The sequence below is a fragment of the Gorilla gorilla genome, chromosome 9 (assembly GCF_029281585.2).
Source record: "Gorilla gorilla gorilla isolate KB3781 chromosome 9, NHGRI_mGorGor1-v2.1_pri, whole genome shotgun sequence".
NCBI lineage: Eukaryota > Metazoa > Chordata > Mammalia > Primates > Hominidae > Gorilla > Gorilla gorilla.
Window position 1 is genome coordinate 66,920,890 of NC_073233.2, and position 14,442 is coordinate 66,935,331.

The 14,442-nt window shown below is 48.4% G+C and overlaps 1 protein-coding gene across 1 annotated transcript in view; it reads left to right on the top strand.

Annotated features, from left to right (window-relative positions):
* Positions 1-3,874: 3,874 nt before the first annotated feature.
* DTX4 (deltex E3 ubiquitin ligase 4) overlaps positions 3,875-14,442 on the top strand; it is a 36,572-nt gene continuing 26,004 nt past the window's right edge. Inside the window, exons 1-2 of the mRNA XM_063693180.1 lie at positions 3,875-4,577; positions 13,523-14,246. Of these exons, the coding sequence (XP_063549250.1) occupies positions 4,367-4,577; positions 13,523-14,246 (935 nt within the window). The 5' untranslated portion in view covers positions 3,875-4,366. The remainder of the gene's footprint in view (positions 4,578-13,522; positions 14,247-14,442) is intronic.

Consider the following 14,442-nt stretch of genomic DNA (forward strand, 5'->3'; position numbering starts at 1 on the left):
TGTGTTAGACAATGACGACCCTTTTTGAAGTATCATCAAATTGTACCTTTGAACAGTTCAAAACTGGCTTCATAGTCTCAATTAGTGAGGTTTTATTATAGCCATCATATGTTCAAATTAAAAATTTGGCATACCATTTGGTTAAAGATTTTTATGCCACTTATGGGTACAGGAGGCAATTTGGGAGATATAGTTTGGATACTAAAATGGAATGCCGGCCAGGCACGGTGGCTCATGCCTGTAATCCCAGCACTTTGGGAGGCCAAGGCGGGCGGATCACCTGAGTCCGGAGTTCGAGACCAGCCTGGCCAACATGGTGAAACCCCATCTCTACTAAAACTACAAAAATTAGCCGGGCCTGGTCGCAGGCACCTGTAATCCTAGCTACTGGGGAGGCTGAGGCAGGAGAATCGCTTGAACCTGGGAGGAGGAGGTTGCAGTGAGCCGAGATCGTGCCATTGCACTCCAGCCTAGGGGACAAGAGCAAGACTTTGTCTCAAAAAAATAAATAAATAAGTAAAATGGAATTTCTGAGATTTTCAGGGTTTATGGTACAGATTATTTGAAATTAGGATTGCGTTAGAAGATCTAAGAAATGTATATACATATATAATGGTTATTTATACATAATTATAAATTATTATTTCTAAGTGGGTCATGATGAGCTATAAATTATCATGGATTATTAAAATACAAATATTTTACGTCTATAATTTACTACTAATGTCAAGTCATACACACACAAACGCATGAGGGGACTTCCAAAAGTTTGTGAAAAATAAAATTAAAAAATAAAATAAAAAATGTACACTTTATTTCTCAACATAAGCACCATCAAGTTCAAGATATTTTGTAGGTGATGATATGAATCATTTAGTCCATCACTAAAGAACTGAGTGTCCTGGGACCCTAACCATATCAATGCAGTTTTACTTTACTATAGAAAAACAGACGCTCTTTAAAAAATTTTTTAAGATTAGGAAACAAAAAGAAGTCAGAGGAGCCAAATCAGGACTGTACAGCAGATTAAAAGATTTTCCATCAAAATGCTCCCAAAAGTGCATTTATTTGATGAGAGGAATGAGCATGAACATTGCCATGGTGGAGAACGACACTGGTGAAGCTTTCCCAGGTATTTTATCCTAAAGCTGTTGCTAATTTTTGCAAAATACTCTCATATTAGGCAGATGTTATTGTTCTCTGGCCCTCCAGAAAGTCAGTAAGTAAAATGCCTTGAGCATCTCCAAAAAATTGTTGCCATGGTCTCTGCTTTTGACCAGTGCACTTTTGCTTTGACTGGACCACTTCCACCTCTTGATAGCCATTGCTTTGGTTGTTCCTTGTCTTCAGGATTATACTGGTAATGTTTCATCTCCTATTACAATTCTTCAAAGAAATGTTTCATGATCCTGATCCCATCCATTTAAAATCTCTATTGAAAGGCCTGCTCTTGTCTGTAGCCAACCTGGGTGCAATGGTTTTGGCACCTATCAAGGAGTGGAAAGTTTAATTTCTTGGTCAGAATTGTGTAAGCTGAACCAGTTGACATATCTATGGTGTAGGCTATTGTTTTGACTGTTAATCCTTGATCCTCTTCAGTAAGGGCATTGTCTTACCCTTCTTAGTGTCTCAAACTAGATCCTGTTCAGACATGTTATAACAAGTTAGTATGAGTTTATTTGGGTGCAAAAAAACAATTTGAACTACCTGCCTAGTTTTTTCATAATAAGCATTTTCCATAAACTTTTAAAGACCCCTCTCATTTGTGTGTATATGTGTGTATGTGTGTGTGTGTATTCACTTCCTCTTGCAAATGAATCAGACTACATACAAACCTTCTCACGTGTCATAAGATATTTTTATTCTGCTGTAATACTCTGTTGTGTTTAACATGGAAGATACAAGAAGACCAGATACAAAACTAGGCTGGACATAGGCAGGTAGGCGTCAGTTTCCTTCTGCCTTCCATTCGCCTCTCAAACAGCTCATCTAACATTTGCTGGTAGCCCGTTTATCTAGTTTAGATTTTTTTCACCTTGGAATTTCTGGCTTAGCTGGTCAGGTGCTATATTTTCGCTGGTACTTCCAATATCCCCTTGAATCATTACTCTTCACTTTTTGATTCATACTTACCAAGACTATAAGAAAGTTTCCTGAGTTTTGATACTTTCCATTTTTATGACTAGAAATAAAAGTAGCCCAATAAATTTTTAAATTACTTTTTCTTCAGTTTGCCTTTTGTTTCTTTTCCAGAAAATTCTACCCCCATTTTCTCCCTTCCCTTCTTTCACACTGAGACACTTCTACGTTGCCTGTTATTGTGCCACCTCTGTGTCGTATAGGACATGCTATGGAACAGGCATTTTCTTTTGAGTCAGCCCAACTAAATTTTGAATACTGGTTTCCCCTCTAACTCGCTATGTAATCTAGGGCAAATAGTTTAAATTCCTTAAGTCCTGTCATTTGTAAAACGGTAATAATAATGGCCTATGATATAATTAGTCGAGGTATCCTTGTTTTCCTTTTGTTCTTCTAATTCTGAAACTTGACATTTTAATGAGTGGTATTGTTTAGGTTGGATTAGGAACAGTCCCCAATTAAGGGAGAGGCCAACTAGGCATTTTGGAGGCCAAGCTGTGCAAGAAGACCAGAAAGAACAAAGCTCAGGGGTCCGTTGAGCCTGGTGCTTTTAGGGGCCTGAAGAAGAACAGATCTCACACTTTTTCTTTTGCTTTGTATTTAGAACTCTGTTGGGAGAAAGATAAAGGTAGAAGGATGGAAAATTCTAACAATGGGAGAAATGACAGCTGTAAGGAGAGGGAGGGGGAAGCAACTCTTCTAAAACATAAAAGGGTCATATGATATTTATGAAAAAATTGATTATTTCAAAAAGATTCACAATCCCATTCTCTAACACATAATCTATTTTTACTTTCCCGCATCCTATAACTTGGATCTTGATAAGACTCGATTCGTTGTTTTATGTGGTTTGCAATCTCAACAAAACAAAATTTGTGTTCTTTGACAAGGATAATGCATAATCCTGACTTCAGTCTTCCCTTTTAGTCAGAACCTACCTATTTAAGGTTATTTTCCGTATTAACTATTGATGATCAAAATAAGTCTAGCTCGTGTTTTTCCTAGTGTTTCATAATTTTAGTTACAGAAACGATGCAGATAAAATTAATCTAACATGCGTCTTCCTGACTCTAGTACGTTGAATCTGGCCAGAAAAACCACATTTGCTCTCTACGTAGGTAATATAAATCCATCATTAGCCAAATTGCTGCCTTCCTTTGGACTGGGTCTCATTAGCGGAGGTTGGAGTGGCCACTGGCCGGCACACGACACTTTAGGCCAGCAGGGGGCGGGTAAGCTCCAGGGCACTCGCCCGAGCAGCAGGGGGCGTGTCTTCTGCTTCCTTGACGGACAGCTAAGGATGCGGGAGAGGATGAGGTAATAGGAGCCGGGGCAAGGAAGGAGTGGGGGTGCGCGCGCGTGTGTGTGCGACTGTGAGTGTGCCAGTGCGTGCGCAAGCCCCGAGACAATGCGTGTCTCCAGTTCGCGCTGCGGACACTGATCATGCTGCATTAAGGAAAAAAAAAGAGAGAGAGAGAAAATTACATTTTGGGGAAGGAGGCTGCAAAGTTGCGGCTGGGCGACAGTGGTGGTCCCGGGGCCGTGTCATGGCGGGTCGCTTCTCTGCATCAAGGAACCAGGGAAACACACGCGGGCGCGGGTTTGCCTTAGCGCCCCGCTTGGGAGGGGTGGTTCATTCTGGAAGGAACTGAGCAGAGCCACAGGCAGGGGGAGCTCTCCCAGCCGCGGCGACTGCAATTCGTGCGGCGAAGGGGTGGGGAGGGGGGGAGGGAGGGAGAGAGGGGAGGGGACCAGAGCGTGCCATTCCGAGCGCGGCCGTGCGGCGAGATCCCACCCCGGCGTCTGCAGAGCCCGAGGCGCAACTGGTGCGAGGGCTGGGTCCTCGCCTCGCCGTCAGCCCCAGCTCGCGGCCGCCGGGGCTCGGGCCGCGCGCCCGCCGAGTGGCTTTTGCAAGGCGGGGGCCTGTTTGCAGAGAGCCGGGCATTTGCATGAAGCGACTCGACCCCACGGAGCAGCGGCAGCAGCAGCGGACCCCGGCGGCGGCGGCAGCGCGCGGTCCCAGCCAGGTGGCCCCGGTGTCCCGGCCCCGGTGGATGCACGGCTGGGGAGGAGCCCATGGGCCGGAGCTGAGGCTGCCCGGGGCGGCGGGACGCGGGGCAGGGGGCGCGGTCGAGGCCCGGAGGCGGCGGCGCAGGAGGAAGCGGAGGAGGTCGGGCGCTCGGGGCCCGGGAGGCGGGCCGCGCAGCGCCGCAGCCCCGGGCTCGCCATGCTCCTGGCCTCGGCCGTGGTGGTCTGGGAATGGCTGAACGAGCACGGCCGCTGGCGTCCCTACAGCCCAGCGGTGAGCCACCACATCGAGGCGGTGGTCCGCGCCGGCCCCCGCGCGGGGGGCAGCGTGGTGCTGGGCCAGGTGGACAGCCGTCTCGCGCCCTACATCATCGACCTGCAGTCCATGAACCAGTTCCGCCAAGACACGGGTGAGCCAGCCGCCCCTGACCCCGCCCCGCCTGCTCCCACCTTCCCAACCTGCCAAGGTACCTCCCTCCCTGTGAACCCACCTTGGCCACCTAGTCGGCACTTCTGTGCAGCAGTGTCACCAAGAGGTGGTGGTGGGAGGCGATTCACTCCGCTGGATCCTCGCAGGATCCTCCCTCCCCCTTAAACATCCATGCAAATAGTATCAGTGTTGTGGTTTTGCAAACCCAGCTTCAACCTAGTCGGTAACAATCCACTCCCCACCCCTTTCATGCCCCCGCTTTTCAGCACTTGGTGGCCCTAAGTCTTTCCATGTAGAAATTCTAGGGCCGCCCCAGACTACAGGCAATCCCAGCCCTTCGCAAAGGCTTCCTGCCCTCATCCCGTGGCGGCCGGCACCTTGGCTGACCTGACCCTGTTTTGCTTCAGGCACGCTGGGGCTTGCCACACGTCCCCTCACCCCCGATCTCACTGCCTCTGCGTCTCCTTTGTGGGATGCCTCCCCGCAGCTGGGTCCTGGGTGTGGGAACTGGGGGAGGAAGAAGGGATTCCCCGGAGGTTCTCGCTACAGTCGGGTAAGGGAAGCGCCGGGCTCCCTGGGAGGAGAGACTGGGGCTGGGGTACCCTGGACGCCGCGGCATTGGCGAATGCCTCTGCTACACACTACATGCGCGGAAGCAACAGGCCGGAGCAGATGGAGAGAGGAGGGGGAGGCTCGGGGCTTCGGAATGCATGGCAGGGAAGCCGCTCCCTTTGTGTGCGGAGGAGGAGGACGCAGATTCCTAAGGAGAAGCTGTCCCCAGGCTTCCTCTTGAAACCATAGCCTGTAAGGAACCCATGGTCTCCTGGAGCGCCAAACTCCTATCTTTTCATGAGAATCAAGTTGTCACTGTAGCCAGCACAAACCCGCTTCCCAGCTGACCTGCCTTTCCAGGTCAGAGCCAGGAAGGGAGCCTCCAGGATGGGGCCTTGGGGGGTGGGGAGTGGGGGTGCTGCCCAAGGGAGAGCAAAACTGCCCCTCTTTGCTCGGTCCTTGCTTAATCGATGACCTGGGAAGAGTTTCTGCCTCCGTCAGTGACAGGTGGGGAGGGGGCCATTGTTTCTGGAATTCTGGCTCGGCTTTCCCAAGAGTGCAACCGAGGAGCCTGGAGAGGCCGGTGTGCTGGGGAGGAAGCAGAGAAGATGACTCGGAAAGGCCCTCCTCAGTGAACAGCTGTTTGAGCAGAGTCTCTCTGCTTCCTTGGAAAGCCCCCACATCCTGTGTGCTAATTAGGATTGTCATGGGAAAGGGGTATCTTTCCACCCTCATGTCCCCATCTTTAGTCATAACTCCCAGCAACCCCTTTGCCAAGGACTCTGCAGACACTGGCTGATTGAGGAGAGCTTTCTGGGGAGAGGATTCTGGAAGTGTTAGAATCTGGAGGGGCTTCAACCGTGTGTGGAGCTGAGGGAGACTGGGAGGAGGAGAGAATAGAGAGGAATGTGAGGAGATTGAGAAAGAGGATTAAGTGTGGCTGAGGGGGAGGGAGAGAATGTCATTGTGCAACTTGGGTAAAGGTTGTGGAGGTGAGGGTGGAGGCATCAGAAGGTGAGGGTGGAGGGGGTGTGTGTTGGGCGGAGCTGAGCCACGGAGGTGGGACCAGAGAGAGAGAGACCAGCAGTTAAAGCACCTGACAGGGGATTCCAGTCCTGAAAAAAAAAAAAAAAAAAAAAAAAAAAGCAGGTGTTAGCTTTTCTGTTTCAGAGTAAATCTCTGCAGCATTTGGAAAACCACCCTTGTGACAGAAACGTCTCAGCGCCTTTCCCACATTTGGAAAGGGCAAAGGTGGAATCTGTTTGGGGGTACTTAGGATAGGCAAGGTATCTACAAAGGTTCATGACCCTTTCTACAGAAGCGAAGTTGTAGAGAAAACTGGGTGGAAGGAAAGAAGCTACGTTTCCCAGGTCTGATCACTCTTACCTGAGGACTGCCTGGTGGTGAGCAATTTAGTCAGAGGATGGCGCTCCCTGGACTTTAAACCTCAAGCAGAGAACTTGCCCTGAATCATTTTAAAGGCTGCCTCAGGGTGTGTTTATCATCAGACTGCTGTGGTTTCATCCGCTCATTGCTAGAGTCAGTCAGCCATCCTGAATACCTCTCTGCTGTGCGCCAGGCCCTGTGCTGGGTGCTGCGGACACTGGGCTGAATTCCCAGAAAAGCTGGGTCTGTCAGGGCGCTTGTCAAAGAAGAATAGAAGAATCTCTGGGTTTCTGAGCTCTGAGCCCCCTCCTCTCCCTTCTCCACCAACACACTCATAGTTCCTCTCAATCTCATTGATGAGGCCATGACAGGGTAGGAACTTTAAACCAGTGGCTCCCAGGCAACCTCGGCCAAGCCCTTGCAATGTTTAATTAAATTACCCACCATCCTTAAGCCATAATTCAAAGCTGGGAACCAGAAACATCCCCATAAACAAAAGAGAGCTGGAAGTCCCCTGCCCAGAGGCGATTCCTCTCCTTTTTTGTTGCCTCCTCTGTATGGGGACATTTCCTGACATGAGAGCTTTGTCTTTTTAGAAGTTGCTTGCTCTGCTGCTGAGAGAGTCCTCAGGCTCTCCACTCGCCTGGGCTCCTGACCTCATCCAGCCTGTCTCCAGGGAGATGGTTGGGAGGTCCCAGACACCCGTCTGCCCGCCTCTGTTTGCCCTGGGCCCTTCTCCTTCCCCAGACTGCCTAGAGGTCTGATCTTATTTGCATTCTATGCCAGTCTCCTCTAGGCATTTTGGGCTAGAGAATCTGGAATAAGGGTAGAGATGGGGTGAGATAGATGGGACTGGCTCTTGGCCACTTCCAAAAGCCTCGGTGGGCCCCTCTCCACCTGCCATCATTTACCTTGACTGGGTTGCCCTTTTTCTGTTGTGGGCAGTGACTGAAGAGCTTTACTTCAGCATCACTTTCCCCTGTACCTTTCAGTATGCCTGACCTACCAACTCCAGGGTTTCAGTAGCAGGATGAGGAAGTTCCAGGCTGAGAGTGGAGACAAACAACTGTGGCTCTCATTCCAGGCTCACTGTTTACTCCGTGACCTTGAGCAAGTCTCTAAGTGGTCAGGCCTCATTTTTTTTTTTTCTTTTTAGAATGAAGAGCAGCCTTAAGATTTCTTCTTTCCCTTTTTCTTTCCTCCCATCATGCAGATCAACAGGTGAATGGGTTGGCCCCTGTGCCAGTGATGATACTGATAAGCACAGGGTGAAGGAGCGTTCTTTCCAGCTCTGAGTTTTCTGTGCAGGTTTTGCCTTCTTTATGTCTTTTAAAGTGGTGAGAAGTGTCAGATGGAGAGAAAGAGCGTGGGCTGAATTAAATGATTTGACAGAAGCTGAGTTTTAGCCCCCCCCACAAAACCCTCTACCCTATGTTAGCATAGAAGTGGAGGAGGCAGGCATCATGATGACCACATGATAATTACAATGTGCAGGATGCACCATGTGTCTGCATCATGCCAAGCACCTTGCACACACTATCTTGTTTAATCCTCACAACAATCTTATGAAGAACCTATTATTATCCCCATTTTATAAGTAAGGAAACAAATTGAAAGTGATTAAGTTGCTCAAGGGTTTACAGCTAGTCAGTGGCAGGGCCGAGATTCTGAATTAGGTGCCCTATGTCCTATTTCTTCATTCAGTAAATAGTTATGGAGCAACTATTTAGCGCAGTCACTGTTCCAGACATGTGAGATATAGCAATAATAGAGCATCCAAATATTTCTTTGTCCTCATGGAATATTCTGGTGGGCGTGGGGGATGCTGGTAAGAGCGGCCTGGGATTTCTTGGACATAGCGCATGCCCTAACGGCAGTGAGTCACTTACATAGACGTGTGTAACATGCCCCAGAGACCTCAGTGCATGCCTGGAAGGCATGGCCTTCCACTTCCCAGAAGCTGAAAGGTTTTGGGTGCTTTGTAACGCAGGTGGAAAATCTGTAAAAAACTGGTTTTCTTTCTCCTTCTTCATCCTTAGTTTATGAACATCCTCAATCCCTATCCTACTGGAGCCCCTTTCCTTGGGTTACTTCACAGATTATCTGGTTTATAATACTGATTCTAGAAAAGTCGAGAACTGGCACATCCAAAATAGGGTGGTCTCTGAAAATAATCAGCGAGTAAAATCCCACCATGTCTATTGTCTCAACACTTTGGTTCTGAGGTCTGCATGCTATCTCTGACTCTCCTCTAGCGTTGAATTGAACTCAACAACTTTCCCTCCAAAACCAGCTCTTCCTCTTGACATCCCTCTGACACCATTTTACCACTTTCCCATGGTCCAAACCCAGGATTCTTTGACTCATTCTGTCATTTAGAATCTTATTTGGGCACCTAATAGGTACAGGCACATAGACCCTGTAGCCCAGCAGCTGAAATTTGAGTGTACCCATGCACCACTCAAGGTGGCCATTCACATGCAGATTCCCATGCCCAGGCCCTGGAGATGCTGGCCTGTAGGTCTCAAGGGCACTGCTGATTCAATTCATACCCCAGGAGATTCTGACGGAGGCAATCCTCAAACCTCACTTGGAAAGCATTCAGCTACTCATGATCAAGTCTTACCCATTTTTTTCTCTGTAAGGTCTCTCCAGTTTGTCACCTTCTTTTCATTTTCTATGCCAACACCTCTCTACTCACCTGGAACTAATGGACAGAGTGGCTCTGGTCTTGCCCCTCTTTTCTTAACAAACTTCACTGGCTCTTCATTGATTACAAATTAAATCTATCATAGCCTGACATTTCAGACCTTCCATACCCTCTCTGGCTCTAACATATCTTTCCAGGATTGTCTTCTTCTATGCCTTATATTTCCCTCCAATCTGCCAAACAGAGGCTACCTCTATCCTCATGCATTCCTTTAGAGTTCTCTGACACCCTTCACCCCCCAGCTAGCCTTGAGGTCCCTTCTTCTGAAACACTGTCCTTTGCCATTTTTACCTCTCAAAATTCTTTTTGTTATATGAGTCCATGCCATTTGTTATTCATTTCTTAAAACATTCTCCACACCTTGAAATGCTTTCCAAACCATCATTACTTCATTTACCGAATCAATATTTTGGAGTGCCTAGGACATGCAGGCATAGAGAATACAGCCATGAACACATACCTTGATGCCCACTCTCATGGTACTCACTCTCTAGTGAAGGGGACAGATATTCATCAAATTAGCCACACAAACACATATGTAACTGCACATTGAGATGAATGCTATTAAAAATTTTTTAAAAGGAACAAGAATTTCACCTGGCCAGGACTGCCCAGGGGGCCTCCTTGAAGAAATAAGCTCTTCCTGTGGGAAGAGCTATGGAAAAGATGCCAGAGAGTTTTGGGGAGGAACCAGCATTGTGAAGAGGCCCAGAATCAGAGAAGCCTGGCAATGAGGAGAGATTGAAGGCCAGTGTAGCTGAAATGTGGGCAGAGTTAGGCTATGAGGGGGCCATGTATGTTGGTGGGTAGGGGGGATTTAGATTTCAACCTAATGGGAAGTCATGGAAGGGATTTACGCAGGGAGGGGACATGGTCAATTTTCCTGCCAACATGCATTTTGTTGGCATTCTCCTTGTGATACGTTCTGCCTCATAAATAGTCATTCACACACTTGTCTTCTAACCCTGTTTCAGACTGAAAGCTAATTGAGGAATGCTTGAATCTGCATTCCCCATAGCAGTTAATGAGTGCTCAGGGATATGTGATAAATGATTAAATATTAAAGTAGCCAGAAGTCTTCAATCAGTCACAGCAGTTTCTGGAGCCCTTGCAACTGCCAGACACTGCATTAGGCACTAAGAATGCAAAGAGCTCCACAGTGGCATTCCTGCACCCACTTAAGGCAGGATGGTATGAAAAATGTTGCTGAAACATTGGTGCACATCAGCATAGTCAAGCTACACAGCTCAGGCTTCCTGAGGGTGGGGCCTGGGCTGGGACCTGGGCTGGGAGAACATTTTAAGAAATGGATGGAAAATGGCTTGAGACCTGAATGGTAAGGAGAATTTCAATAGGTAAAAATGGCAAAGGAGGCCATTTCAGTAGAAGGGACCTAGCGAATTGTGGGTAAGGGAGTCAGGGAACTCTGGGCGAATGCATGAGGATAAAAGGGGCCTCTGTCAGGCAGGAATATAAGAAAACACAGAGACTGAGGAAGACAAACCTAGAAAGGTATATTATAGATCCGTGGCATAGTTTCCAGAAGTTCTGGGACAACTCTCAGGCATCTCCAGGATTGATAACAGTATTGTGTTAAAAAAAAAAAAAAGTCTTTTAGGCAAATCTGTGAGGGGGTTAATTGCACTGTCCCTGCCACCCTGGAGAGAATATAAAATAGTGCCATTTAAACTCTCTAAACTTAATTTCCTCATTTGTGAAAGGTATTTCTAGGATTGCTATGAAATTTACATGGGATATGTGAGGTGCTTTGTAAGTAATAAAGATTGTGCAAATACCAATTTGAGAGCAGCAGAAGGCAGCCAAATGACTAGGCAGATAGGGGCAGGTCCCCAGTGAAACCCCACTTTCAAGCCAAAAACAGCCAGAAGGCTGAAAGACTGGACTGCTGGTCCAAGATAAAACCCGCAACCCAGAGTGAGAACTTCTGTTCCTGTTTCTGTACCCTTTCCCAATTGATTCTTTCTGAATAATGCCTTTTAACCAATCAAATGTTGCCTTTTGCAGTACTACCTACAGCCTGCCCCTCCCCTATTCTGAGCTTATAAAAGCCCCGGACTCAGCCACATTGCAGGGACTTTCCCACTTTTCGGTAGGGGCACCACCCCTGGGTCCCCTCTCTGCTGAAAGCTGTTTCATCACTCAATAAAACTCCCCACCTTGCTCACTCTTCGATTGTCAGCATATCCTCATTCTTCTTGGGTGTGGGACAAGAACTTAGGAACTGGTGTGCAGCCAAACTTGGCCCAGGTGGGCAGAGTGGGCGAGTCATCTCTTGCCATCTCCTGCAGCAGTTTGTGTGGCCGAGTGAGGCCCAGGCAGGGTGTTGCCAGCCAGAGGTCCCTGGCTTGAAAAGTGACCGAGAAGAAAATCCTGTGTCAGTTATATAGAAACTTTTTCTCTCTCTCTTTCTTACACCCCCTACCACCCTACACACACACACGCAGACACACACACACACACACACACACCCTCACACACCCTGAGCTAAACCTTCTCCATAGTTTCTCCATCCTGCTTAGACATATAATAGAAAATAAATTACAAAAATAATCACCAATTTTCATTGAGCTCTTGCCATGGTGACAGGTGCTATTTTTGAGTTTTACATTCATTTCCTCATTTAATCCTCAAATCCACCCTTTGAAGTCACTACCCAGGACCCAAACAGATGAGGAAACTGAGGCTTAATCACACAGCTGGAAGGGACAAAACCACCCCTATTAGCCCCAAAGCCCATACTCTTTGTTCCCCAGCAAGCTGCGCACTTAGGAAGGAAATGGAGGCAAACCAGGGAACTATTGCCTCCCCCTCCCCTGCCCCCACCATCCTGATACCCCCATGTTCCCCAGCAGAGGCCCTGGTGATGAATAGGGGATTGTTCTGCTTCTCCCTTGTGCCTCTGAATGTTGATGTTTTGGGTCATTAAGGAGCTTGGAGATGGGGTGGGGGGCAGGTTATGACCCTGGCAAAGGCCTGAATAGCCATTGTTTCTTTTCTTCCCCCCTTGAATGGGATTCTGTCCCCAGTCTTGGTGTATCCCTCTGGGTTGGAGGAGGGGTGGGTCAGAGGCTGGTGAAGGCAGCCTTTTCTCACCACTTTGATGGATAGAGCTTAAGCTGACAGATACAGAGATTCCAGCATCCCAGGGGCCCTCCCCGACCTTCCCACTCTGCCCTGAGCTAGACATCTTTAGCCTTGATACCATGAAATGAGCCCTGGTTGAGGATGAATCAGGATTCAGGTTTTGAGTGAGGGAGAAAGAGGCAACAGTTACAGGTTCAGTTCCCTTACAGTCCTGCCAGTTCATATCTGCTGTACCATTACCCTGTAATAACCCTGACCTCTTCCCGGCCCCAAAGTGAGACTCTGAAAATTAAGACAATCCTATCTTTAGGAGGGTTTTAGCTTCTTAAAGAAAGACATCAGATAAATATAAAATTATTCTCATGACCATGGAGAATGTTACTTTTGCTACTGATATAAGATTTAATGTTGGGAAATATGAGAGAGTTCTCCCAACCTGATTTCCCTTCTTCATAGTAACACACCATTTTTTTTTGGACAGCATTCATAAATGTATAGAGATCCAGCTCCCTCACAGCCACTTCTGGGCAGCCTTCCCGCATGGAGGCAGAGTCTTCCCTCAGTCCTCTAGGCTTCCACAGCCCTGTATTCTTTTCTTCATGACTCTTGGCACAAGAGCATTTAGAGGAACAGAGGAGAAGGAATATGATCATTATGAGCACTTACTGTGTGTCAAGGGCTTTACATGCCTTAGTGCATTCATAGGGTTCACATGAAATCCAGAACCTCGCATGTACAAATACATATTTGCTGAATAAATAAGTGAGTCATATTTAGTTTGTACAAAAACTCTAGGAAGGAGTTATCCTGTTTCCCAGGAGGGAAAGGGAGGCTGAGAGGTTCTATATTAGCTAGTAAATGGAATGAATTTGTCTGCAAACCAAGATGTCCCGACTGCAAACCAGGAGGCAGTCTTTCTGCTACCTTACCTTACACTGCCACCCATATCCTTCATGTTGTAACTCATCTGCTTCTACCCTGGTTGGACTGTAGAGATCTTAAAGGGAAAAATGAGTTTCATTCAAAGCTGGCACTTCAGGCAGTGTCATGCCCAGTACACAGTAGGACTTGTTTCATGTTTGCGATTATGGCAATGGCATGACTTATTAATGTCATGCCACTCAGTGTAATTGCATGCTGACTCTGACCTCTCCCCTATACCACCCTGGCAGGAACTCTCCGCCCAGTTCGCCGCAACTACTACGACCCCTCCTCGGCCCCTGGGAAGGGCGTGGTGTGGGAGTGGGAGAACGACAATGGCTCCTGGACGCCCTACGACATGGAAGTGGGCATCACCATCCAGCATGCCTATGAGAAGCAGCACCCCTGGATCGACCTCACTTCCATTGGCTTTAGCTACGTCATTGACTTTAACACCATGGGCCAGATCAACCGTCAGACCCAGCGCCAACGCCGCGTCCGCCGGCGCCTCGACCTCATCTACCCCATGGTCACAGGGACCTTGCCTAAGGCTCAGTCCTGGCCAGTCAGCTCTGGGCCAGCCACCTCGCCACCCATGTCCCCCTGCTCCTGTCCCCAGTGTGTCTTGGTGATGAGTGTTAAGGCAGCCGTGGTCAATGGCAGCACTGGGCCCCTACAGCTGCCAGTGACCCGCAAGAACATGCCCCCTTCTGGAGTGGTCAAGCTGCCCCCACCGCCAGGCTCTGGGGCCAAGCCACTGGACAGCACAGGCACCATTCGAGGGCCACTGAAGACCGCCCCATCGCAGGTGATCCGGAGACAAGCCTCCAGCATGCCCACTGGGACAACCATGGGCTCTCCTGCCAGTCCCCCAGGACCCAACAGCAAGACCGGAAGGGTGGCCCTGGCCACCTTGAATCGTACCAACCTGCAGCGACTGGCCATTGCCCAGTCCCGGGTGCTGATCGCCTCTGGGTAAGTGCTTCCACAGCTGCCTCAGAGCATTTACTCAGGGTAGAGATAGGCTACAGCAGATCTTCTGGATCAGAAGAAGGAGGGGCTGCCAAGACTTAAGCTTCTCATCTGGTGCTGACCCCTGGCTGCAGGTGAAGGTGGTGCACCTGGCTGCAGGTGTGGTGGATAAGGGAGGGTTTGATGCTTGGCCTCTGAT